The sequence below is a fragment of the Aythya ferina genome, assembly GCF_964211825.1.
Source record: "Aythya ferina genome assembly, chromosome: 1".
Lineage (NCBI taxonomy): Eukaryota > Metazoa > Chordata > Aves > Anseriformes > Anatidae > Aythya > Aythya ferina.
In genome coordinates this window covers 107274798-107300429 of record NC_140296.1, presented here as the reverse complement: position 1 = coordinate 107300429, position 25632 = coordinate 107274798, and the positions used below count along the sequence as shown (strand labels likewise).

The following is a 25632-nucleotide window of genomic DNA, read 5'->3' as shown; positions in this document are numbered from 1 at the left end:
ATTCCTGCCTGCAGGTGCTTTTCTGAGGAGAAATTGGAAGATTAGCCAGTCCAATCACTTCAGCTGAAGTGTGTATTTTTGTTTCAAGTTACATTTTCTTTTTGGCTTTTTCATGAAGATTATTTCATTTTGTCTGATTTAATCCAAAGTTTTAGAAGCTATGCTTCAAGCTGTGCTTATGCCTTCTTGTTACATTTTAATATGGCTATTCAAAGCCCATAAGTTGATAATCATACTGGAATATTGACATGTTAATTTCAGTAGATATGAAAAGAACTGGCTTTATTTGTGCAGACTTCTCCAGTATGTGAACTTTGTTCTTATGGTTTCCAAAAAAAAAAAAAAATGCTCTAATGTTGTTACAGTGCTGGCTGTGAGTAGTCTTAGAAATTTAGTAAGCTATTAGTTGGTATGCTGTCTTCCTGCTTACGGGAAAGAAGGGCATCTCAATTAAAAAATGATGAAGCAGGGAGTCTCTTATGAAATATGAAGACCATTTTAAATTGAGTTTAACTTTGATATAGCTGAAGTTTTTCAGATAAAATATAAAATTCCATTTTCTGTATTTACACTTTGCATTTATATTTGTAGGCCAACAGGACAGTGTTCTGGCATTTTTCATTTCCTGCATTAAAGTAGTGTTTGGTTTGTACGCTGCACGTAGCAATACATGACTAAATCTATTGCTTTGTCTCTGAAACCTTACATACAGAAGAGAAGAAGGCATAGAAATAAAACTGTTCTTTATTATAGCTGCTTTATTATATCATTTCTGTAATCTTCTTGATTCTTGGTGTTTTCTGTTATATGAAGACATTGAAAATACTGAAACAGGCACTCTTGAACTAGACAGAAAACAGCATGTTGTGTGTCCAAAGAAGGTCTTACGTTCCACTCCTTCAGTGCCTAACTGTATATATGGAAGTGTTTGTGCTAGAAGTATTTCTCCAGTATGGAATTCATGCAATATGTATAGAGAAAATTGTACTGTAGTTGTACTGTATCTTTCTTCCTGTAAGAAGATTTTTTTAATTTTCCACTTTGTATGGGATTGATGTGAGCCATATCTGAGAGATACCAAAAGGCTGGATCTAATGACATAAGATTTTCTTGGTTCTCTCCCCCCTAGCCACTCCCCATTTCCCACTTTCCAACGCAGTATCAGATTTTAAAAGAATTTCTGACTTTCTGATGATAAAATGTTCCCATTAAGATCTGAATAAGAAAACAAGTAGTGAAATAAGCTACCAGCATTTTATGCCCATGTAAAAGTCTGAAATGAAACAAAAGAGGAAGACTAAAGATATTGGTAACATTTTTTTTTTTTGCAATTATGTATGTAATTTAACTTGTTTCAGAGAATTGTCTTCCCCCTTTATTAAAGAAGATCCATGTAAAACATTTATCACCTTAGTAACATCATTTTTTTTAAATAAACAAGAAATGAAAAATCATCATTGAAAAGTATTTCAGCTGTCCAAATCAAAATTTCTTTGTGTAAGTAATCTGTAATGGTTTCCTGTCTCTGTTTTGTGTTTTGCTTTTGTTACTTTGAATTTCCATACAGCATTGCTGGAGGGAGAGAGGAGAAAATCATCTTAGTGTTTGTAAATATTTGGCTTTCCTCAAACAGCTTTAACACAACATTTTTCTGACATTGAAGCAAGCTTTTTTTCTGAAATCAAAGTTTACTTTTCCTTTGAACCAAAGAATCCTTGTCTTAGGGGCAGAAAAAGCATTACATTCTTCTTAATGTGGTTGCAATACGTCTTCAGCTTGGGTCCTAAGAAAGCTGCATCGCTTCTTTGTATGGAGAGTAATGATAGCATTGATATAGTACTTCAAATGCATACAAGTTTCAGTAAAATAGAATGATAATTTTGGAATACTGTTTTAAAATAGAATGGTCAATACATGCATACAGAATTTCTAGCAATTACTTACTCTCTGGGGTAGGGGAAGGAGGAGTACCCCTTAAAACATCTTAAAACATTCTAGTAACCCTTAAAACATCTTAAAACATTCTAGTAAAAAATTGCTCAAGGAAAAAAGTTGGAGGTGGCTACTTAAATGAGTTTACATGTAGTATTTTATATAGCTAATTTAGAAGTATTTGTTTCAAAAAAAAAAAAAAAAAAGGAAGAAAAAGATTAAAAATTTACCATGTTTTAAGCAGCTGAAATGTAATTTAGATTTTTGATCTGCACCCATTCTCATTTATCAATGTAAATATATTTGTATGTGTTAACTTGGTGTCACAGGGAAAACCTAAAATCATTAGTTACATATGTCTTGAAAGATTCTGGTGTTGTTACGCCTTCAGTCTTAGGGCTCGGCTAAGTGTGTTTCAAGTATAAGAGAAATACTGCCATCTGTGGATATAGCAAATTTAGAATTTCAAAACCTGAAGTAGCTGTAATCAGAAAATAGGGATGTATGATATACTGAAATGAAGACGGATAATTCACTGTGAATCTCTGTTTCTTGGAAATGGATCTCATAGGCTTGCAGTGTTAGGCTATTCACCTATTTCCTAACTTTGTTTGAATGAAATTGTTTGGAAAAAAAAAGTCACGAATATTAAGATAGATGATGAATCTCGCTTTATGATACCTTTCTTTCCTGTGGGAATAACTCCAGACAAGAAGCTCTTATTCTGATGTACAAAAACACTTGGTCTGAGTCAGCCCTTCCCCAGTTGCACTATCCAAAATGTAAGTTATTTCTCCTGCATGTACCACCTGGATGAAAAGAAAGAGTACCTGATCAGTTCCCTATGAAGTCTTCCAGACAGTTGTTTATAAGTATTTTTAACATTCTGAATTTGTGAAATGATCAGATAGAATTTTGTAAAGTAAAATGAAATTGAAAAACAACAAACAAACAAACAACAACACAAAAACCTCAACACATCTGTTTTATCGTGTATATTTTGGTCACTTCGGGCAGGTCACTTTGCCCGTTCTTGTTCCCTTGATTACTAACTGAACTACGTACTCTGAGATTATCTTCTTGTCAATGCAAATGCAGCTAGAGAGATCAAAATACATAGGTTCCACTTTTCTGCTGCCTTTTGGTAAGGACTAACTTACACTGGATAGTGTCTTCCTTGATAAAAGCTGGTAGTGTGAGGTGATGTGGTGAATTCAGCAAGTTACTTGTATTAAAAGTTTTTATACTTAGCTCTTCTAAGGCTTTTCTAAATAATATTTTTTTTAAAAAATACCAGTAGTTTGAAGTCTAGCAGGTAACCTCTGCTTCTGTCTGTGGATCCATGCTGCTCAGCTCCTATTCATGCATGTGTACCTCATGCTAGTGCTCGTAATGTATGTGCTGATGGCACATCTGGAGTTATGTATGTAATATGCCAATCATCAGAAAATGTTGTTCGTTCATAGATTACTGATTTCCTAGTTACTTGAACAAATTTCTATGCTAAAACTGGTAGGTGAAGTATGGAATTGGCAGAAGCTCTGCCTAATGGCGCTCTGAGTACCTCTTAGGTGCTCTTCATCAAAAGACGCTGGGAGGCAAATGGCCAAAATCTTGTCTCTAGTCCTTGTCCCTGTAGTAAGAATGATTACTTGAAAGAATGGGGATGGAATAATGCCACTTAATGCAATGCATCTTGCAGCTTTTCTGAGGTCTCTTAAAGTTGTTTCTTTAAGGTATTGCCTATTCAGAAGTACAAGGAGAGGAGCATATAAAAGATTAATAGATTAATATACAGAAAGGGCATTTTCTGCTACAACTGATGTTTTTAAGCAAGAATATGGTAACATTCAGTTATGATCCAGTTTGTTGATGACAACATTCCTTGTAAATTTTCCCACTTTATTTTGTTCTAAATTTTGATAAATATCCAGTTTTAGCTCATTCTATAACTACTACTAGATTTTTTTCCTGTCTTCTTCCATTCAAAAAAAAAAAAAAAAAAAAGACGAATGACTGTCCTGTGAGGCTTTCTCTAATCTTAGAGATTTTGGATGGTATTATTTTATAAATCACTTGCTATTTGTAGCATAGGAACCATCAGTACCAGTTTTCTGCAGTGCACTCCTCTTTTTCTCTGAGGAGTGATGTTTCTCTTTGGCTTCCAAAGCTATTGCCTGCTGGGCAATTGCCTGATGGGCTGTACCTAAACCTGCTAAATTGCTTTTCGTCTTTCCTATATTTTCTTCTTTCCTGTATTCTGTTTCCTTCATCCATTTCTCAATTGTGCTGACACTGATTAAATGTACACGAGTCATGCCTATCTTTAAATTACATTTGTAAATACAGCCTATCTGTTTGTCAGGACACTTGTAGCGGCCTGCTGTAGCATCCTTGTTGCACTGCACGCCACCCCCAGAGCAGACGGCTGCTTTGTGAGAGCCGGGAGCTGACTTGCAGCACCATCCTTAGTTACTCAAGCAGGGACCTGTTTCATAAATTTGCTTACCCTGTGTGCTGTGTGAAACCATTTAGGTTTTGTTTTTTTGTCCCTCCCCCCCAAAGCGTAGAAACATATCGTGAGAAGTTCTTTGCATCTGATGCAATTAATTGCAGATTAGTACGAGAAGATAATGCTCTTCAGAGACTGATTGTTACTTACAGCTTTTCCTTATGTTATTCTGGTATTGTAGGCAGTCACATAATATGTAAGCAATATGTTGGGACTATATTTTAACTTTTCCTGTTTCATTCTCTGAGGTGTGAATAAAAAAGGCTTGGTGAGGATCGGGTTCAAGATAATTTGAAGTCAAATTTTGCATCTTTTCCATCCATACAAAACACTTGTATGCATAGAATCCACATGAAGCGACTGCAAATCTATCCTAAATTGTAGGAGCTGATGTAATGATTGTTCTAAGGCTAAGTACTTTTGTGGAGGCAGTACATCTCAATGATTTTAAATGAATTCTGACTTTTAGCATTATGCAGTGCAATAACTGCTGGATCTTGCAAAAAGTATTAGATAGGAAGAAGTTCAGAGCTGTTACTAGAAGTGTTCTCTGCCAACTTTTTTAAGATGTGTGTGTGATTTGGTCCCTATTCCAGTGGGAGACAGAATGAGTGAATACCAGGGCAATTAACTGAGCTGGACAGGTCAGAACCAAGTCATCTGAGGCTTTTGTGCATTAATGTGGACCTTTCGCACATTTTCATTAATAGATCTCATTTACAGACAAAGCATTGAATTCACGCTATACCTTTTCTGTTCTGTGACTGAACAGTTGAATTTTCAGTCAGTTCAATATACTGCCTCCAATGATGATTTGAATTTTATTTTTTAAACTTGCCCATTTTATAGCATGGCTGTGTACAGAGACCGAACTTACTGGTGTCTAACTTTTCTTACTAAAAACCAAGACTTGCAAGATTCAATATCCTTTTCTTCACAGCAAAAAATAAAAATAAAGAAATGCCAGCAATATAGATAATCTTGCCTCTAGCCATCCTGATTTTGATTGACTGTAATGAACAGAGATCTTGCAACAGACTAAGCTGTCACCACACAATTATTGTAGTGGTGTTTTGGAAATATGCTAGAAGTAATAACCATCATTTACAAAAATGTTTTAAGTGTCAGATTACAGTCTTGAATGAACCAGTCACTTTCTTTCATTTCTAATGTAAGAGTAGCTCAGAAAAACAACAACAAAAACAAACAAACAAAAGAACACCACAAAGATAACATTGAACAAGTTGAAAGGAGACTCTGAAACAATGAATCCACAGATTGATGTGGGAGGTTATTCTGATATACGCACTAATTACATATATATCAATATAAATATTTATGAACCATTGACGATACTGCTTTTGAAACATGCTCTGCAAAGCAGGAGTTTCACTCTTTGGAATATGAGTATATTTCAAAGGCAGTTTTTCTTTCAAATTAGAATGAGAAGTCAAGTTTTTCCGAGATGAAAAATCAGCAAGTTATTTTCACATGATAAAATTTAAAGTGTTTATACTACTGTAGTCATGTATTTTTTTTACTGTTGTGCAGAAGGAAAATGAATCAGAATGTAAGTGCAGTGTTTAATTTGGTGTAGTGCAAATGAGAATGTGAAACTCTTGAGGCTTCCTCTGTTGCCTCTAACTTTTATCTAAGTTATTAAGTAAAAATTACTTCTACAACCTAGCAAATCACACTGAAATGCTGTGGCCTGAGTGTGAATGCCAAATAAGCAATGCATAATGCTGTGTCGTGGTTCTGAGTTGGTGAGTTTATTTTGTCTGGAAGACGTTAAACCAACATTTGTGTTAGAAATATGTAAATTTCATCACTCATTTCCAAATTAATATCTTATGCAAAGTTACTGTGCAGTTCAGTGCCTGAAGAGGACCACAGACTACAGTGGGAGAGCAGTGTCACTGTTATTTCTCTGGCATGTTACAAAGTCTTGGGATCAACAGCTGCGCTCGGAGGACCAACAGCAGTTTCTGCCGATGGCTGCAGGCAGTTCAGGTGGATGAGGCTGCAGTTGGGCAGAGCTGCTTATCTTGGAACAAGGCAGTGTGGGGCAGGTGATAAGCAATACCTTAAAGCTGTAGGAGACAGTGGCTGCTGGCTCAGTGCTTCAACTGAATTTTTGTCCATCGATCTCTGTGAGCAGCAGCATAGTCCGACCTTAGCTAGCCTTGAACTCAGTAAGGGCTTCTGCCGCTCCTGGTGCAAGGTCTTGTCTTTCCTATAAACAGGGCCATCTGGTTTCTTCTGGGCCTGATCCACCTTTACATTTTTTCTTTTTCAAACTCTGCTATTGGGTTAAATGACTTCATTGACACAAAATAGTCATCAACTTTTAAATGCAAGTATATGTAGCTGTGGTATATTTTGGACCTTTTTACAACTCATTCAGTATATTGCTCTCAAATATATATATACATGTATATATATATATATGAAATGAATATGAGCATTTGAAAATGGCAGGATGAAGGGTTTGATTCTGTTTGTTGCCCACACTCAGTCCTTTATCTACACAATTATTTTCATTAATGTTACACATAAACAACACCTAACATTTACATTGATGACTGTATAGGAAAGCAGCTCTATTAGCTGGCATGTCTTACCTCAGGATTCTTCTATACTGTTAGCAAAAGTAACAGCTCTCAAAATGTCATTTCTGTATTTATTTTTCCCTAGCATGTTTGATTTTACAGATGGCTAATATTTCATTCATAGCACAGCAGTAGCCCTGAAGCAAAGGGGATAGTTGGCCAATCTTCTTTTTCAGTGTCAGTAGCTGGCATTTATTTTCATCTGCTGTGTATATTAAAAAAAAAAATCTAACATGAAATCCTCAATCCATGATTATTTAGCATCAATGTCGTACATTCTTTTCCTGAGAAGTAGAAATACAATAAAAATTTAAATGTCTTCCTGCTAAGTAGTGGAATTGAAGTAGTTGTAGAAAGAAGATACACTGTGCTGAACAGTAGGAATGCTGTATTTTGCCAGGGCTATGCTTTTTTTTTTTTTTTATCAGTTCACTGAGGCAAGTCTATTTTTCGAAACAAATTATTTTTGAGAGAACTGTGTAAAAGAAACCTGATCTGAAAATGCTTGCAACTCTTCTCATTTTGGAAGGCTTTCTATATTCTGAAACACTGCCAATACTTAATATTGGGTCAAATATTTGCTTTTCTTTTTGACGGTGGTTTTGGATGTACTAACCAAGCACTATGTGTGTTATGTTGGAGTGGTGTCATCAAACCCTCTAACAGTTAATTAAAAGACTCTACTGAATACTTTGAATGTACAATGACTGCATCATACTGATCTATATTTTCTAAAGTGTATGTAATTGGAAGGTGTGAATTACATTCATATAACTTCTTTAACATGTGCTTCCATAATGATTATTTGCTAAGTTAGGAACCAGCAAGGATATTAATGTAAAAAGTTTCTTATCAAGTGTGACACATGCAACTTACTTTGGAATCATTTTGCTGTTTTTTTATTTTTCAATGTGGTGAAAATCTCTGCTAACAATATGATTTTTCTGTATGATAATTTATTTGGTCCAAGTACTCAGGCCTTGAGTTTTGTAACTTACCTCAGAGACTAAACTATGTCCAGTCTTAATTATACAGTGGTTGCATTCATTTGCAACAGATCAGTTAATTACACATTAATCAGAATTCAACTGGATTGTAAAACCTAGCCTGTTTAAAAGCACATAAAGTTCATATGCCAATCAGCATGCCTTGATGAGATGTGCTGGCATCTATTGCCAATACATCAAATTTATCTTTTGCTCTTTGTACAGGAGCTCTGCACAACTTCATTCCATATCTCAGAGCAATCTGTAGCACTGTGATACATGTCCAAATATCCTAGGGCATGCCCTAGGATCTGAAAGACCTGCCAAGGACCATGCTCACAAATAGGTTTTCTCTGGCTCCCAGGTAACTTTGTAAATGAAGCAGGTCTTTGTAGGCATCACTGTCAATGAAATGCAGTCAGAGAATGTGAAATAAGCTTCTTAAAGTAAGGGCTATCAGAGCACTGCTACCTTTTGTTTGAAGTGTAAGCCATGCGTTCAGCTTGGCTACCCTCATACAAATCGGTAAATGATACATCTGAAAACAACAAAGACCATCTACCCATGTGAATAACAATAGCGTATGAATTTTCACAGAAAGGATGATGAGTGGATAGGCAGGTAGCACTTCCAAGGTGTGGACAAGAACACTGCTGCTTGGATAATACTGCCACTGTTGCGCTGGAATCTTCTGTAGGAGGAATGCTACAAACTGGAAATATTTCAGAATAGGACACGTGTAACTCTGTAGCTGTTCCTGCTTGATTTTACTTGTTTTCTGTTTATTTCAACAAATTTCCAAGCAAATGTCCTTGTGCGTCCAAAGTATGGCTCAAGTTAGATATTAGTCATACAACAGATTTCAGCTGTTGTATCCGTTTAGAAACAAATAGACCATTTGATTACATTTTAATATAAATATATATTAAATATTTTTGATTTTGCATATTTATACAAATGAATGAGCTCACAGTGGTGAGGCATTACAGTAATAGATTGCTTTGAATAATTGTGACATCCTGCAAGTGGGATACTGCTTGTACCTTCAAAATTCACAAGTCAGTTATGTAGCTTTCAAAATATAAATAAATCCATTTCTTTAATTACATTGAAACATATTTGGTGTGTGAACTGCAGATACTTTTGGCTGGCAGGGTGTTTTTTGTTTTTCTTCAATTTGATTTTTTTTAATCATAGAGGTCTAACATCAGTATCCACAGCATTAAGACTGAGCATATTGGAAGTAAGTCTCTAGACCGTTCCAGGGCACCTTTGCCTGACACGGTGGCGCTATACTTGCTCTACTTTTTTTGGTGTTTTCCATCTTTTTGAGGAAAAGGGTGGTGTAGCTAACGGTAAGATGCTGTGTACTTTTTAAAGATTATTACAATAACCACAGAGTTCAGTTTTTGAAATTATCTTAGTCGGTGCCCCAGTCTCTGTAAAACAATGGTAAATGAGGTGTTTGAACCTCATTTGAACCCCATGTGAAGGTCTTAACAAGATAATTTTAAAACAAGTACTTTTTAAATAAGTCTTAAAATGTATTCTCAGTGTGCTAGGGTGAGTCACGTTCAGGTGGAGGGCAGGAGGCAGCTGACAGGAGGAAGCTTTAATGTAGGCTCAAAGCAGCAGCTGTGTGATTCTAGGAGGAGTCTTGGGAATGTACTTCTTTGAGAGTATTAGATAGGAAGAAGTTCAGAGCTGTTACTAGAAGTGTTCTCTGATAGCTGATTTGTGCTATGGTTTCAAGAAAATGCGACTTTGTCTTGCTGTTTTGTTTGGCATAGGAAAGAGTGGCTTGATATGTGGACAGTTGAATGAATTCCTAATTCAACATCTATCTCCCTTCTAGTTAGCTTGTTACATCAGTTCTGTGTATGAAGCATATATTGAGCAAATAAAATACTTCTAGTGCATATAGTAGTGTATTTACAGTAAAGGAGATGATTTCCTAGAGTAGATGATGTGCCAGTTATGAAGTAGGCTTTCTTTATGTGTTTGAGTAGAAGATGAGAAGGCTTACGTTTTCTGTGCACAATTTTCACTTTTCTAAGAACTGGGTTATTTCAAATACATGAGAAATTTAACAACTCTTTTTAGAGTCAAATGCTATGAAGAAGTTTGTCCAAAAAAAACCAAAAATAATAATTGTTTACATACATGTATATCTGCCGGGGGTTTTTACCTTCTTGTATCAAGTTGTGCTCCCAGATAGCTTCTTTGCTTGTTGTTTTTACATACCTTGCAGTACTTTTTCTAGTGTAATTAAGTTTTTGGTGAGTCTCCAAACTACAAATGCAACCTTTTTTTTTTTTTTTTTTTTAAATCTTAAAAAAAAAAAAAAAAAAAAAAAACAATAACTTATGGACTGCTTTTTGAGTTGGTCCAAACTTTTATGTCAAATTTTTCTCGTTTTATGCTTTTAGAAAATGCATATTTACTTAATTTTAACTACGTTTGCTCCTATAGCAAGCACAGAATATTACTGAACAATGTCAACTTTCACTGTTGATTTACATCATATGAAAAGCTTTAACTTCCTCTTGTATCAAATATTATTCAAGTGGTCTTTTTTGTTAGTTTTCATTTACTTTCACTTGCATAATCCTTTATCTACTTCCTCAAAATTAGAGGATGAAATTCTAGATTAACCGAAGCCAGTAAGCAAGCTGCCATTTACTTAACGTATTATGGGAAAAAATCCATGTTGTGTGACCTCTTCCTGTTCCAGTCTGGCCCTTGATTCGCCTTTAAAATATATTGACCTGTCAGTTGTGGTATCTGTCAATACCCAGCAGTATGTCATACAGAAAGAATTAGCTAGAACTTATTTGACCACATCTTCTGTTCAGGAAAGTTTCTTCTTGGAGTGTTTTTTTTTTTTTTGTTTTTGTTTTTTTTGTTTTTTTTTTTTGGTGGTGACTTTTTTTTTTTAATTTTATAGACCTTTGCAGTATAGTAAGAAAAGATGTGTTGTGGAATATCTGTGTTTCTAAATATTTCTGGGATCTCTTGAAACTGGTTACCTAAATAATATATACAGTGCATGTAGGCATGAATACTGTGACATTTCCACTATGCTGCAAGTTATAATCTGTTGTTTTTGTCAAGATTCAGCTAATAGGAAACAGAATAATGGAAATGAGTGTAGTGTAACAGCAACATGTGTTGTTATTCAAATTGTTAAATACTGTATATGAGAATAGTTTAAATTTTAAGTCTCAAATGTATTATTCTGCCCTGGGGAAGGGGTGCTTACATCTAAGCATTCATAACAATCTATTCTACCTAAGAGTAGGTAGAATAACCATCCTCTCAAAGTCCCTTCTGGTCTAGATAACTTCTCATCTAGATGACATCTCTTTTCTTGTCCACTCGTATAAACTGCTGAAGCTCCTAAGCTCTGTTCCCTAAAGTATTTAAGGAAAAACTTTTCTGCCCATAGAACTGAATGTTATCAGTGGTGATACTAACATTTCATTAATATGAAATACTCTTCTGTTGAAACACTACAGAAATGTAAGTGAAAGTATTTATTACATAGAAATGTTTATCTGTTTAAATATAGTTCTGAGTGTGCTGCACTTTACCTCTGTTGCAAAGAAAAACATAAATCATACTGTACAGTGTCATGGTCTGTCCACTCTGACTGTGCCAAGCTATTCCTCTGTGTAAGTGAGCTTCGCAACCATCCTGCCTTTCCTGATGCAAATACACAGAGTCGATGCTTCTGAGTAGAAATAGTTGTGGTTTCTTTTCTACAATTGATCTGACAAAAGAAAGGATCAGTTTGAAAAATGAGGACTAAACAATACTATTTAATACCACTGGAACTTTTGAAGAACTGTAAAATTATTTTCTTTAAGAACTTGGAACAGTTTTTATCAACATTATAGAATTTCATGGTACAAAAACTCAAGCTTTCTACCATCAGCAGAAAATGAGTGAAGACAGGCCGACCTTGATAGGACAGGGTTGCAGAGAGAGAGGCAAGGCATTCATTGATTCACACCACAACCCAGAAAATGCTATTTTGCTTTAAACTTTCTTGAAGAGGGGGACAGAAATGTGCTTAAACATTATCAAAATATTATAATAATAATAAAAACTACATTTTAAAGCTACTTAACATTTCAGTTCTAAGCATTTACAAGGCCCCAATCCACTCATAGTTCTCACTGTTTAATTTTTTCAAGGTACTTGCAGAGAAAGCAGGCTAAAAAATATAAGAAAACAAAGTAATATTGTCTTCCAATAATTATGTTGTAAGCTTTTGCCAGTATATGACTTGCACGTACATATAATGCAACCTGCTGCCTCAAGGCAGGGTCAGATTCCCTGTATAATTTGATCCTGTTTCAATAGATCAGGTTGGACTGGAGGTGGTTATAGGTGCCTCATCCCAATGAAACATAGTGTAACAGTTTCATCACGCTTACAGTGTCCTCTCCTGTCCCACCCTGTCACAGTCATCTTTGAAAATTGCTGTGCTCTACATGGGTAAAGTCCTCTTTACCCATGTAGAGGACTGGATCATAATATATTGATCATAGTATTGATCACTGTTTATAACCATACTTGTTTCAGGAAGTTGTTTTCATGCCCTATTACTCAGACTTTAACAAGCAACTCCAGTTCTTTGAATTCTTTTCCACAGTGCAAGTAACTTGGTAAACAGATGTAAAGCAAAAAGAAAAATGTTGCCCTCAAATACTGTGATAGAATACAGTAGTTTAGAAAGACTGTGAGGATAACGAATAATCTTTGGGCAGCTACCTGAAATGTGAGACAGCAAGAGCTTTGGGAAACCAAGCTAGTATCTTCATATGAAACTGTATGTGAGGAAATGTCAGCTGGCTTAAAGTTCTTTCAGAGAGATCTGCTGAAGAAGGGAACTGTGAGGGAATTTGTTCTCAGGAGCTGAAGGGCAGTTCTGCTCTGTGTCATGCAGATGCATGAGTTAGTGCAAAGATCTCAATGTGTTCCTGCAATGTTCTGTGTTATAGCCATTCTCCCCAAAAGAGATGCTTCAATGGGCCAGACACAGCCCTTGGAAATTGTCGTGGTTCCGCTCGAGTGGGCAGCCGAGCTCCACCACAGCCGCTCTCTCACTCCCCCTCCTCAAAGAGGAATGGGGAGAAAATATGTGAAAAGAGCTCAAGGATTGAGATAAGGACGAGAAAATCACACAATAATTATTGTAACGGGCAAAACAGACTCGGCATAAGGAGATAGTAAGATTTATTGCCTACAACTAACAAGCGAGAGAAGTGAGAAAACAAAGGAAAAAAAACCAAAAGCACCTTCCCCCCCCATCCACCCTCTTCCACCTCCTCCCCCCGAGCGGCGCAGGGGAACGGGGAATGGGGGTTATGGTCAGTCTACAGCACTTCTTCTCTGCCGCTCCTTCTCGGTCACTCTCGTCCCCTGTGCTGTGGGGTCCCACCCACGGGATGCAGTCCTTGATGAACTGATCCGGCGTGGGCTTCCCACAGGCAGCAGCTCTTCCAGAACTGCTCCAGATATGGGTCCGTACCACGGGGTCCATCCCTCAGGAGAAAACTGCTCCAACCTGGCTCCCCTACGGGCAGCAGCTCCTGCCAGATCACCTGCTCCTGCGTGGGCTCCTCTCCACGGGCTACAGGTCCGGCCCGGAATCTGCTCCGGCAGGGGCCTTCCACAGGCGGCAGCCTCCGTCAGTGCAGGGCCACCTGCTCCATTGTGGTCTCCTCCACGGGCTGCAGCGTGGAACCCTGCTCCACCGTGGTACTCCATGGGCTGCAGGGGGACATCCTGCTTCACCATGGTCCTCACCACAGGCCGCAGGGGACTTCTGCTCCGGCGCCTGGAGCACCTCTCCCCCTCCTTCTACACTGACCTTGGTGCAAGGCTGTTCTCTCATTCCCTTGACTCTCCCGGCTGCTGCGTGGCGCAGCGTTTTTTCCCTGTCTTAAATATGCTCTCACAGAGGCGCAAAACAACATCGCTTATTGGCTCGGATCTGGAAAACAATGGGGCCCTTCCCAAACATGGGGCAGCTTCTAGATCCTTCTCACAGAAACCACCCCTATGGCCCCCTGCTACCAAAACCTTGCCACGTAAACCCACTACAGAAATACACGTGGGAACTAGGGTGTCAACTGTATCATTTTAGTGGCATGTGAATGTAATAGAAATAAAATAAAATATGTTTTGCAGAAGTTTGTGATATGGGCTTATTTCCTTGTCTTCTCTTTTACTTTGCAGTGATATTTTACTCTTGAATTCTATAGACACTCCGAAACATTTTTTTCCAGTTTAAAATGAAGACATACAAGATAGAAGAATGTAGCTATTACTGGTTGTGGGAAATGTCTTTTAATGGAATTTCTGTTGATCTCTTATTTGGTAAATAGGCTGTGTAAAGAATAGGTTACAATAAATTGGTTTTGAAGAGGATATTTTAGAGTATTTATCATTGTGAACTTTTAAAGTGCTGTGATCAGCTAATATTTCATCAGGGGAAAAAAAGCTAATTAAATATTGCATGTTGCAGTATATGTCAAAATGGAGGCCTTCTGATAGGGATGAAAACTTAGCGTCTATACGCAGGTAAAGATTAACTGCATTTGATTTGTCTAGGCTTGACAACCTGTGTACCAAGGAATAGCCTGATGTGATTTGAAATGGCCAGGACATTAAATATGAAAATGAGAGTACAGGACCTTTTAACAATAATATTAAATTAATACAGTATCTTGCAAGTGCACAGATTTGGTACGCATTTGTTTACTTCTACTAAAAAAAAAAAAAAAAAGTAAATTATGAATTTAAACAAAGTCTCTTATACCAGACTATTTGCTTTTCTGGGTGATTTGTTTGTATTAACCCGTGGCATTTTGCCTTAATGACTGAGAGAATAATGAAGCAGATCTGTTTGCTTTGACAAGAAGGCATTTATTGCAAGTGACATATACTGCAAAGGTATCTCTTTTGGAGGAGAAAAGGTCAGTAACCAGCAAATGCTTTAAAAAAAATAAAAATAAAAGTAATGAGATCCTTGGAGTGGTGAAAATAACATATAAAGCTAATGTTTTCTTGCTGAGCAATGTTGTACAGGTTTTTTGTTAACAAAAACTTTGGTACATGTCACAAATAACTTTTATATACACACAGTTTTAATTGGTTTATAAATAAATGAAAATTATGCTGTACTTTATCATTTTCAATTTGAAAAGAATACAACAAAAAGAAATTTTGTTGCTTAGGAAGTAAGAACAGAAACCAGTTTTTAGAGTTGTTGTAATGTTTTGAGTTTTAGGCAAACCAGTCAAAGATAAATTAGTGAAATGAGGAGGGACATGTACAGAATCTCCAGAGTCATAACACACAAGTCTCTGACACCCCAGTTTTGTTCTCAGACTCATAGAATACAGAAGCAGTTCCTCTGTGATCCAGTATTTTGTATTTTCTTTAATATAATATAAAAGCCTCAAAAGAAGACATGGAGAATATTTTGTCTCAGTTAAGGTTTTGCAAGAGCTGATATTCCTCAACATACAGATGTTTTGTTATGAAAGTCTTGTGCAGAAAATTTCACTGCTACCAATGGTCATCAGAGCAGAAAGGCTTAAAGCAGAATTAAAATGTGTACTACTTAAACACCTGAATATTCAGATAACGGGTGGTATAATGGGTAGTATAATATTTGGAAGTGCAACCTGTTGCTGTTGTATGTGTGAATCTAATACAGGCCTCCATGTTGGCTTCTATCCATTTAAAATGATTTTTTCCTCCTGAAAATGAGTGGAGGCTGACAGTGTGTCAGGAGATATCACCATTCAAGCTTCTTGTATTCTTAAGTTGTTTTCAATATTCTGCTTTTGGACACCGTTGAAAACAGGTAGCTCGGATAAAGGGACATTTTTCATTTAGGTATTATTTAGGTATGGCATTCCAGTCTTATTTATTAGTGTTGAAAACCATGCTTTCAAACAGTTGGCTGTGATAACAGTTTAGATTGAGAAGTACTAAAGAAAAAAAAGTTATAAAGGTAGAAAAGATAATTATAATGGAGGACTTCGTTTAGTGCTATAGAAATGTATTCAGTGTTATTCTGGTGTAAGAACAAACTACATCCATAGAAAACCTGAAAGATTTCTTCCTGAAGCAACAAGCCTGACGTACCTGGAATTCCTTAACATTTCCATTACAAAAAAGATCATTCAGTTACTTGTTCAGTAACCATTTTAAGGACTGAATACTTTCGTGTGTCTTTAGGGATTCTGTGTTGTTTTTTTTCCTTACTGCATCACACTAGAGGACACGTTCTTTTGTTCCTGTAGTACAGGCAAGGTTCAGCATCTCCTCCCTTTTCCTATGTCTTCAGTCATTTCCAGTTGATCCACACGCACATCAGCGATGACAGTGTTCTTCAGCTGGAGATGAGGATCCCAATAGAACAATTCATAATTGAGGTGTGTGTCTGTGTGCAGTGGTGCAACAGAGGTTTAAGAACAAAATGATCGGTATAGATTTCTCACTAGCAAGCTAAGTAAATATTCTCATCTTCTATTATTATATTCTGCAACAGGAATAAATGACTGCTACCTTTTATCTTCCTTTGTGGTCATTTTCAGTCAGCCTGAGTTGCCACATTCATCTGGAAGATGACAAGATTCTGGTGGGGGTGAGCTTTTCTCAAGGGAAGAGCTGTCCCCAGAACAGTCACTTTTGGTGGTCTCTAAGCGGATACCTTTATACTGTGTCTTAGCACTTCTGCTGCTGACCTCACAAGTATCCTATTCTTACTAGGTAATACTCCCATCTTCTTTTGTATTTATAGTCTCATAAAAACAATTTCATTAGTGTCCTTACAGAGTTTATAAATGACACATTAAAACCAATCTCAGTTCTTAAGCCAAGTACTCAAGGGGTCTTGCAGAAAAGTCTAGTGCTAATTTCTGTACTATGTTTTGGCATTTCTCTGGCAGGAAATTTCTTGATCACTATCACTTTTTTTCCATACTAACCTTGTTTTTTTCTGATTAAATGAACTTGAGTCCAGTGCTATCCTATGATTTACTCTAGTATTAGGTTTAATATATTGCTCTTGTTAAGACAGTATGATACATTATTAAAAGTCAAGTTAGTGTAGAATGTTCTACTTCAGTGAAGTCCTTTCTGTATCTTATTCCATTTGCTTACAGGACTTTGGTCTCTCAAGTCCGTTGTGAAGTCTTACGTATTATTATGGCACATTTAGTAATTTCTTGGATCAATCCCTATATCTTAATTACTGGAGTTGTATTTGCTGTTCCTATATCATAGTTGTCATTTAATTCAAAGAAATCCTAATTGTTTCAGCAATACAAGTTATGAATTACTTTCTCAAACCCATTTGAAACTCAGGTTTTTGCTCCCATGTCTAGTGTGATCCCTGTTCTATTTGCTGCCTTGCCTTCACTTTGATTGACAGCACAGGCATGATCATAAACCTGTTTAAATCTGTCACATTACTTGTCAGCAGCAGGTAGGTTACCACTTAGCAAAGGAATTTACTGGATCACATTTGTGACTGCAGGACCACTAGCCACCTTACAATACTCTGTGACTTGATGTTCTAGAGATTTGCCTGCATGTGGTATTGGGCCAGCATCATGTCACAAATACTCCTGTCCATGGTGTTTAGAATACGTGGTAATTTTAACATCGGATGATGTGCTCCTTTACTATAATAATTAAAGGTAATACAAAAGTAAGATCACCGCATTTATTAAGGAAAAGATAGTTGAACCCCATTTGTGCTACCTGAATATTAATCCTGTAGATTATAGACAGTTTCTTTGTGCAGACTTAATGAAAGGTTTTTTGATTCTAAACATAAAATATTAATTGGATACCAAAATACCAATTCAGAGCCTTCAGAAATGCGTGTTTCAAAGAAATCTTTGCACATAACACTGCACTTCTAAGAAACTTTGTATGGAGATGATGAAAGGTGGAAAGAAAGAGTGATCCAGCCGGTGGTCAAAACAATCTCTTTGGATATGGAAGATCTGAGTTTCAAAACAAATAAAATATTTATCCTGATTTTTCTCCTCATAGATTGGAAGGATTTCTAGTCCATTTCAGAAGATAAGAGAAAAACATTTTTCACAGAACTCTTCTACCAATACATCTCTTTTTACCACTATCTTATACATAATATTTCCGCTGGGTTGTGTTTAATACAAGAACTGTACTATAATGTTTGCTTGAAACTATTTTGTTAGTATTTACTGAATCAATGTGTCATTGAAAGCTGGTGTTAGATGCTGAAAATCATAAAGGTTTTCAAGGTGCCTATCCCAGCTATTTCACCAGGAGTCAATTTGGAAATCCTCTTGATTATATTTTCATGTGGATAGCAAGATTAAATGAATGCTAATAATGAAACTCATTCTCTTAGAATTCTAATGTAGTATAGAGCTTCTTGTATGGTTCAGGTAATATGAATGTTGTTAAGCTTAGTTACTTAAGGGTCTGAAGATGATGTAGTTCAAACATGAGTAAGTACAAAGGATCAGAATTTCATAATATCCAAGAGCTTCGCATTCAGGGAAAATGAGAATTAGTTGTTTGAAATGTTTATGCTTTGAAGTGGTGATAAATGTTATCTAGATCTTACTTACATTAAATGTTATCTAGATCTTATTTACATTGATTCTATTTATATTCTGTAGATTGTTGCATTGTCATCAATATTCACAAAGGTAGTGAAGTTAAATTCAAATCAGTTATAACTCCCGAATGAGCTGATTATCTGGCTTGTGTAAATTAGCATAACTTTACCACTTACTTTGGTAGAAATATGTTAAGGTAGACCAGCTGAAAATCTGTCCCCGTGTGTCCAATCTTCAGCTCATCTGTTTTAAATAAGATCTTAAAGAATTTTGGATCATTTGTATTCTCATTCAACCTTAAATACCTAATTAGTCTTCTACCCTTTGAAGTATCAATAAGCTTATTGCTTTAACTGCTCTTAAAGTATTTAATGTCATACTTCATTCAAAAAAACAAACCAAGATACCAGACATCTCTTAACATTGCCTGCATCTTTTAAACATGTCCTCGGTTCTGTTTATCCTGATTCTTTGAGAGAAAATAGCTAGTAAGGATGGGCTCAGCTACAAAGTAATCTTCGTCAGCATAAATACTTTGTGGTGTAAATGTATTTCTGTCACAATAAATAAGTGTGATATAAATTTTCATTATAGTGATAATGTTAATTCCTTTGTTGGGACCATGATCTTGAAGTCTTGTATGCAATAAAGTTGCACGATATGTAGGGAATAGCAGACTTGAATTAATTCATAGATAAAAATTAGTATGCATTGCACTTCAATGATTTGTCTTTGTTTTGTTTCTCTAATCAAAATCTCAGTTAATTTCAGCCTTGTTCTCTACCTCCTCCACATTAGTTCCATTGTCTTGATTTGCATCATTTGTAGCAGCTGGCTTCTTGTCAATCTGTACTTTGGACCTTTATATCAAACACCAAATTAATTACAGGAAAAAGAAATCCCAATAGTACTTCTGTGCTTAGAGGCTTTCACAGCTATTAAGTGAATGCTTCTGCTTCTCATTGGAGAGAAGTGGAACATGGAGAAGGGGGCAGCATATACTTCACAGGTACATTTGGCTATCTCTAGCATCATCCAGTTACCCCTACCTTCCCTTTTCTAGCACCTCCCTTCTTTCATTGTAAAGTTAAACTAGGAAAAAAGCAATTAAAAAAAAAAAGTGTGAGATCTGTTTCTTGTTAAAGGATGTGTAGACTCAGTGCTTTTCATGTACAGAAGCAGTTTATGTAGTTAATTAGAAGGCCTGCTGCCATCCTAAATGTTTGTACCTTTTCCTGAACTAATTTAATTTTTTCCTGTCAGGTTGACAAACTTAAATTTCTCTATCTCAAGTCTACCTCAGAAATAAAGAGCACCTTTTAAAGTTAAGCAGCAAATACAAAGGGTTCACAAGTACATTGTGCAGAAGATGCCCTCACTAACAGATGTTAGTGCAAACAATAAATGTTTAGACCTACATTCTTTTCTAAATTCTAAGTAATTTAGTCTTTTATCAGGTTGCTACACTGCTAAATTCCTTTTTTCTTAATGACTGATAGTAGCAGTTAAGACAACAACTTTTTTAATTTTGCTGTACTTATGTTTTATGCAAAATAAAAAGGCAAACAGCACTCAAACAGTAGCAACTGTGGTGGGGAAACAAGGAAAGTGAATGGAGGTGGCAGACTTGCTTTATGGTCTAACCATGATAGATAAGCTCTGCTTAGAGTGAAATACTCCATTGAAATGATGTGCTAGATTACTGTAATTTATTCACTATCTTCCATTGCTTTATTCTCCTGTTTTTACCACAGAATCACAGAATTGTCTAGGTTGGAAGGGACCTCAAGATTATCGAGTCCAACCTCTGACCTAACACTAACTTTATGTTTTTCTTGAACAAATAGCTATGATTTTCTTGGCTATTGTTTCGATACATACTATCTCTGACTTTCTGATATTTCTTGCTCTCTTTAACTGAGCTGTCTCATGTAGTCCATCTTTTCAATAGTGCACTGATCATGAAAGAAGGTAATACCTTGCCCAGCTCTTAGGAGAGTATTGAATTTGGTTAGGTATAGTGTCAGTTTTGTAGCAATATCTTTCCTCATTTTCAGTACCGTATTGTTAGCACAGTTTAAGAGCTAGTCCAGCATTATTCCAAGGTTATTTTCATTGTCCTGCTGTGATTCTGATTCTTTTGTTTGTCTTCTGGTTCTGAGCGGAATATGAAATTTAGTGGTTTAGCTTTTGAATGGGAAATTTAATTTACAGCTTGTCAGCTTGCTTACAAAATGGGTACCAGTGTGAAGGATTCTCCTAAATATATATGTAGCCTGCTCTTTTTTGTTCTTTGTTCACTTCTTTGTTCCCCAAAAAAGCATGGAAATACACAAAAAACACTTTGAAAATGTAAATTCATAGCTGTCACTGCTGACCGTATCCTCGGGGCCTTCCAGGCAACACAGGCAGTGTGAGACAGCAGATGGTGGCTACACATGCAGGGTATCCATCCAGGAAACAGCACTTGCCATCCCTCGGCATCCATGTTCTTTGTCTGCCCACAGAACTGCAGTTTATTGCCAAAAGTTGAGTGTCTGCCTGTAGAAATACCAGGATTTTTCATATAAACCCTTTTATATTTGATCACATTAGTTTTGTGTGTTTCCAGATACACCACTTGTTGCCTCTGATTTGCAGTGAGTAGATACTCTGCGTGCTCTACATAAAAAGTTTGTGGTGAACCAGCTATCACAGACTTTGAAATGTGTCTAACTTTCAAAGTACTGAACTTCAGTCAGTTCTGTGTAAAATGAACAGTAAAGTGGCTGCGAGTCTACTAGGCAGCAGGTTATAGCACAAGTAAGAACCATTAAGTTCACCTGGATTTGCATCAAACTGTAATAATGATGGTATATGAAACAAAACAACGTTTGCATACGTGAAAGTCTTTCAAAATACTGCATTCCAGATGAAGTGTTGGCATGAATCTTTTAGCTTTGGCAGCTGAGATTTGCTTCGGAGATTGTACATAAGCCAAGCTTTCTTTTTCCTTGGTTAAATGGCAACTTTTTTCCTGCACTTTTTTTAATGAAGTTTGACCTAAGTCTGAATAAGCCTACTCCATGTCTTAAAGTGAAGCATGTTTTGTTGCCTAGTTGTGGGGGCTAGTTAATTGGGGTGAGACTTACAGAACATTACTGCTAGACAAAAACAAATGGAAATACTGTGTTTGCACATAGTCTGTGGGACATGAGCCATTAGGCATGTGGAAGAAACCAGAGCTGAAACATGCTTTGTGCCAGTCCTGGAAAGCATCTCTGGTGTGTGTGACATGGAGCATTATGTATGGGAAAGAAGCTCCCCTTGTAGGGTGGCTGACCCAATACTTATTGGTAGGTTCCTGAAGCACCAAGCCCCTTAAGTCAGTTGTTTTCAATATCAAACACTGAATGCATCACTACACGCTGTGCTTCACTCTATACTACCTAGCTCACTACTTGAACTACGACGTCTTTCTCAATTTTTCTAGAAAGTGAGGAACAGTGATTCAAGTCACTTTTCCTAATAGTTATTTTTATACCACTGGAAGTGGTGATGACAGTATCTGTACCCTGGATAAAAAATCAACAAAGTGGTCAAAGTTGGCACAACTGATCTTTTGATTATTTTTTATTTTTATTTTTTTTTTACTTTTTTGTTGTCATTCAGTTGATAAAACGGGAGATAGTCTCTGTGGTTGTAGAAGTTGACAGTATGAATGATAGTGCCAATTTCTGTTAAGTGCTACAAAACAATGGACTTGCAGTGTTACGGTGATGTTTTTAGGTTTTATAGCAACTCCAAAATTTGTATCCTGCTTGATGGAACTATTTTTGTTTGTTTGTTTGTTTTAAGGCACGGAAATGAGAAATTTTTAACAATACCATAATAGCATAGAGGATAAAATCCATTCATTAACTCAGTCTTCCCCCATAGTCTTGGATATTTAGCTCTGCTTATTTTATTGGCCAAACAAACCTGTTAACCAAGCATGAAAGTCCTAAGAACTGCTTTAATAATAAAAAGGACCAATTTATATTTGAAGAAGTATTATTTGGAATACTTGTAGAAATGAAACATATTTTAATGTATTTTACGTCTGTGTTGTTGTTTTTTTGTTTGTTTTTTTGTTTGTTTTTTATAGCATATGACTTTACAGCTCCTTAATATTTTTAAATTCAGGTAACGAATTTGGGCATCCTGAATGGCTTGACTTCCCCAGAAAAGGGAATAACGAGAGCTATCACTATGCCAGAAGACAATTTAATCTTACTGATGATCATCTTCTTCGCTATAGATTCCTAAATGCATTTGATAGAGATATGAATAAATCGGAGGAAAGATTTGGCTGGCTTGCATCTCCCCCGGTAAGCTGTATATACTAAACGATAAGTTTTTAGTCACTAGTTGTGTACGTGCTCAGAATAACAACAATACAGAATTTACATGCAGAAATTTTAAACAGCACTTTATTATGCACTGTGTAATGCCCACTATATATTTGAAGTTGTCAAAACATGTCACTGGAATATCTTCCACGGATAATGGCAATCTGAAACACCCTCCTTTTAGTTTCCTAGCAAGCTCTTTTCCTATTATTTTTGCTATTTTTATTTAGTATGTGCAGATGGGAAAAAATAAACTATAAAATAGTGTGTAATCCAATCCAGGGATTGCTTTGGAAAAGTGTAAATTGTTCTGACAATTTAATTTTACATAAATAATTATTTTGTTACTGAGAAAATGCTTTACATAGAGTATAGTGTAAGCTATAGTCTCCTAGTTTTTAGCCTGTCACTTTTGCATTTGCTGTTTTATATAAACATAGCACTGTATTTTTTATTATAGCAACTCAATTATCATTTCTCAGTGTTAAAATTATTTCATAGTAGTTGTAATCCACTTTGAAGATTTTTTTAAATATGCTTCTAGTTATTAATGGCGTTAGCTAATAGAGCAAAGGTGGTGTATGTCCACCATTTCAATGTGGTTTTTCAAAGCAATTTCTCACACATTAAAAAAACAAAACAAAAACCATACTGCTTCATTTTCTAAATTACTAGCAGAAGCAATGCTGATTGTCATAACAAATAGATGGAAAATTTAATAAAAGAAATCCATTTTTGCTAAATAGAAGTGTGTTAAAAAGACCATGTTATTAGTCTTTGCTGAGTAAGATTTTTTCAGTTGTTCTATATACCTTGCAAGCTTCTGCCTCTTAAAATTCTCTTTTAAAAACTAAGCTGCAGTTTAGTGACTAGAAGTTTTCTATTACATTACATAGGCACTACAATTAGTTTGCATGGTAATGCTCACATCTATACTGCTTGAATCTTGTATAATTTTACTTGAAATGATGGATTGCAGCAGTGTTTTTCTTATTTTCCGTAACTTAATTAGAAATTAAAAACTACATAGTAATGGGATTATTATTTTTTCCTTCCTAGGCCTTTGTGAGTGAAAAGCATGAATCCAATAAGGTCATTGCATTTGAGAGAGCAGGTCTTGTTTTTATTTTCAACTTCCACCCATACCAAAGTTATACAGACTACAGAGTCGGTGTTGAAATTCCAGGAAAATATCCTTTTCTTTACTGTTTCATTTGTACAGAGAAATGTACTTAGTTACTTAAAAACTAATTTTCCAGTATGAATGCAAACTAGTTACAAGGTAAGAAAACACTTATTTGTCATTGGTACAGTCTTTAATGCTTGCTTTACTGCAAAAATAATGATTACAAGTTTGTTTTCTTCATGAGATCATTTTGTAGAACACAAGTAAAAACAGAGATTTAAAGACTACATTTGAGAGTCTCCCTTTGACTTTTTCTTTTCTTTTTTTTTTGCCCTTTTTCTCTTTTTGCCCTTCTCTCTCGCGCTCTCTCTCTCTCTCTCTTAATGTTGTGACACAACAATCGAGAAACTTCTGCGTTTTAAATAAGCAAGAGAAACTGACCACAGTAAGATGAGTCTGTGCACAGAGTCACACAGAAAAATGTATTAATTTAAACTTCCAGGAAGGTTGTACAATTTTTGTTTTATAACTGGGTAGACTGAGAATGTGTTCTTAGCTCAGCTGAGAAGCAGTAAATGATTACTCTTAAAGAATTGGCTGGTTTTACTTTTTCGTCCAAATCCTTAGCATTGAGGGAGATTTAAAAAAAAAAAAAAAAAAAAAAAAAAAAGTAACATTAACTTGCTAGAGGAATTTAGTTTTCCCAAATTCAGTTTAAGTGTGTTCACAAACAAACTTTAGTCAGTCTTGCTGTGCCAGTTTAAATCACTGCAGCTCATAACTTTTGGCCTACTTTCTTTTTATTTATTGGTAGATTCAGCAAACTTTTGCCATATTGCAGTTGCTTTAGTGTGATGTGGCACCCTATTACTCTAACTTCTGAGCAGTGCTGTATTTACCTGCTGAGCTCTGAAACGTAGCAGGGTTTAGAAACATTAGGTCAAACCCACCTTCTATAGTACTTTCTTCTGCTGCCTGTATGGCCCTACAGGAGTGCCTGGAAAAGGTATAGCAGAGTAGTAATCTAGTTTAATAAAATATCAATCTGATGCTGTGAGATACACCAGCACTTGACTGTCATAGGCATCAGATGTATACCTGTTTAAGTGGATGCTGCTTTACTTCCTCTGCATTGTGTAAAATGCTTTGAGGTATGCAGATGGAAAAGGTGTAAATTCAGTTTTATTGGCTACAGCACACAATAATAGAATTAACATGACTTTCTTGCTCTGATTCTAGATGCAATTAGAATCATAGATTATCCTGAGTTGGAATGGACCTACAAGGATCATTGAGTCCAACTCCTGGCCCCACACAAGACCATAAAAAAAATCAGACTGTGTGTCTGAGAGTGTTGTCCAAACCCTTCTTGAATTCTGTCAGGCTCAGTGCTGTGACCAGTGCCCTGGGGAGCCTGTCCCAGTGCCCGACCACCCTCTAGGTGCAGA

The 25632-nt window shown here is 36.1% G+C and overlaps 1 protein-coding gene across 3 annotated transcripts in view; it reads left to right on the top strand.

The window, feature by feature from the left end:
- The window catches only part of GBE1 (1,4-alpha-glucan branching enzyme 1), a 178417-nt gene that overhangs the window by 126839 nt on the left and 25946 nt on the right, over positions 1 to 25632 (top strand). For all 3 annotated transcript variants that reach the window (XM_084506375.1, XM_084506374.1, XM_084506373.1), the window contains 2 exons: positions 22853 to 23037; positions 24118 to 24248. In XM_084506375.1, coding sequence (XP_084362501.1) covers positions 22853 to 23037; positions 24118 to 24248 — 316 coding nt within the window. The remainder of the gene's footprint in view (positions 1 to 22852; positions 23038 to 24117; positions 24249 to 25632) is intronic.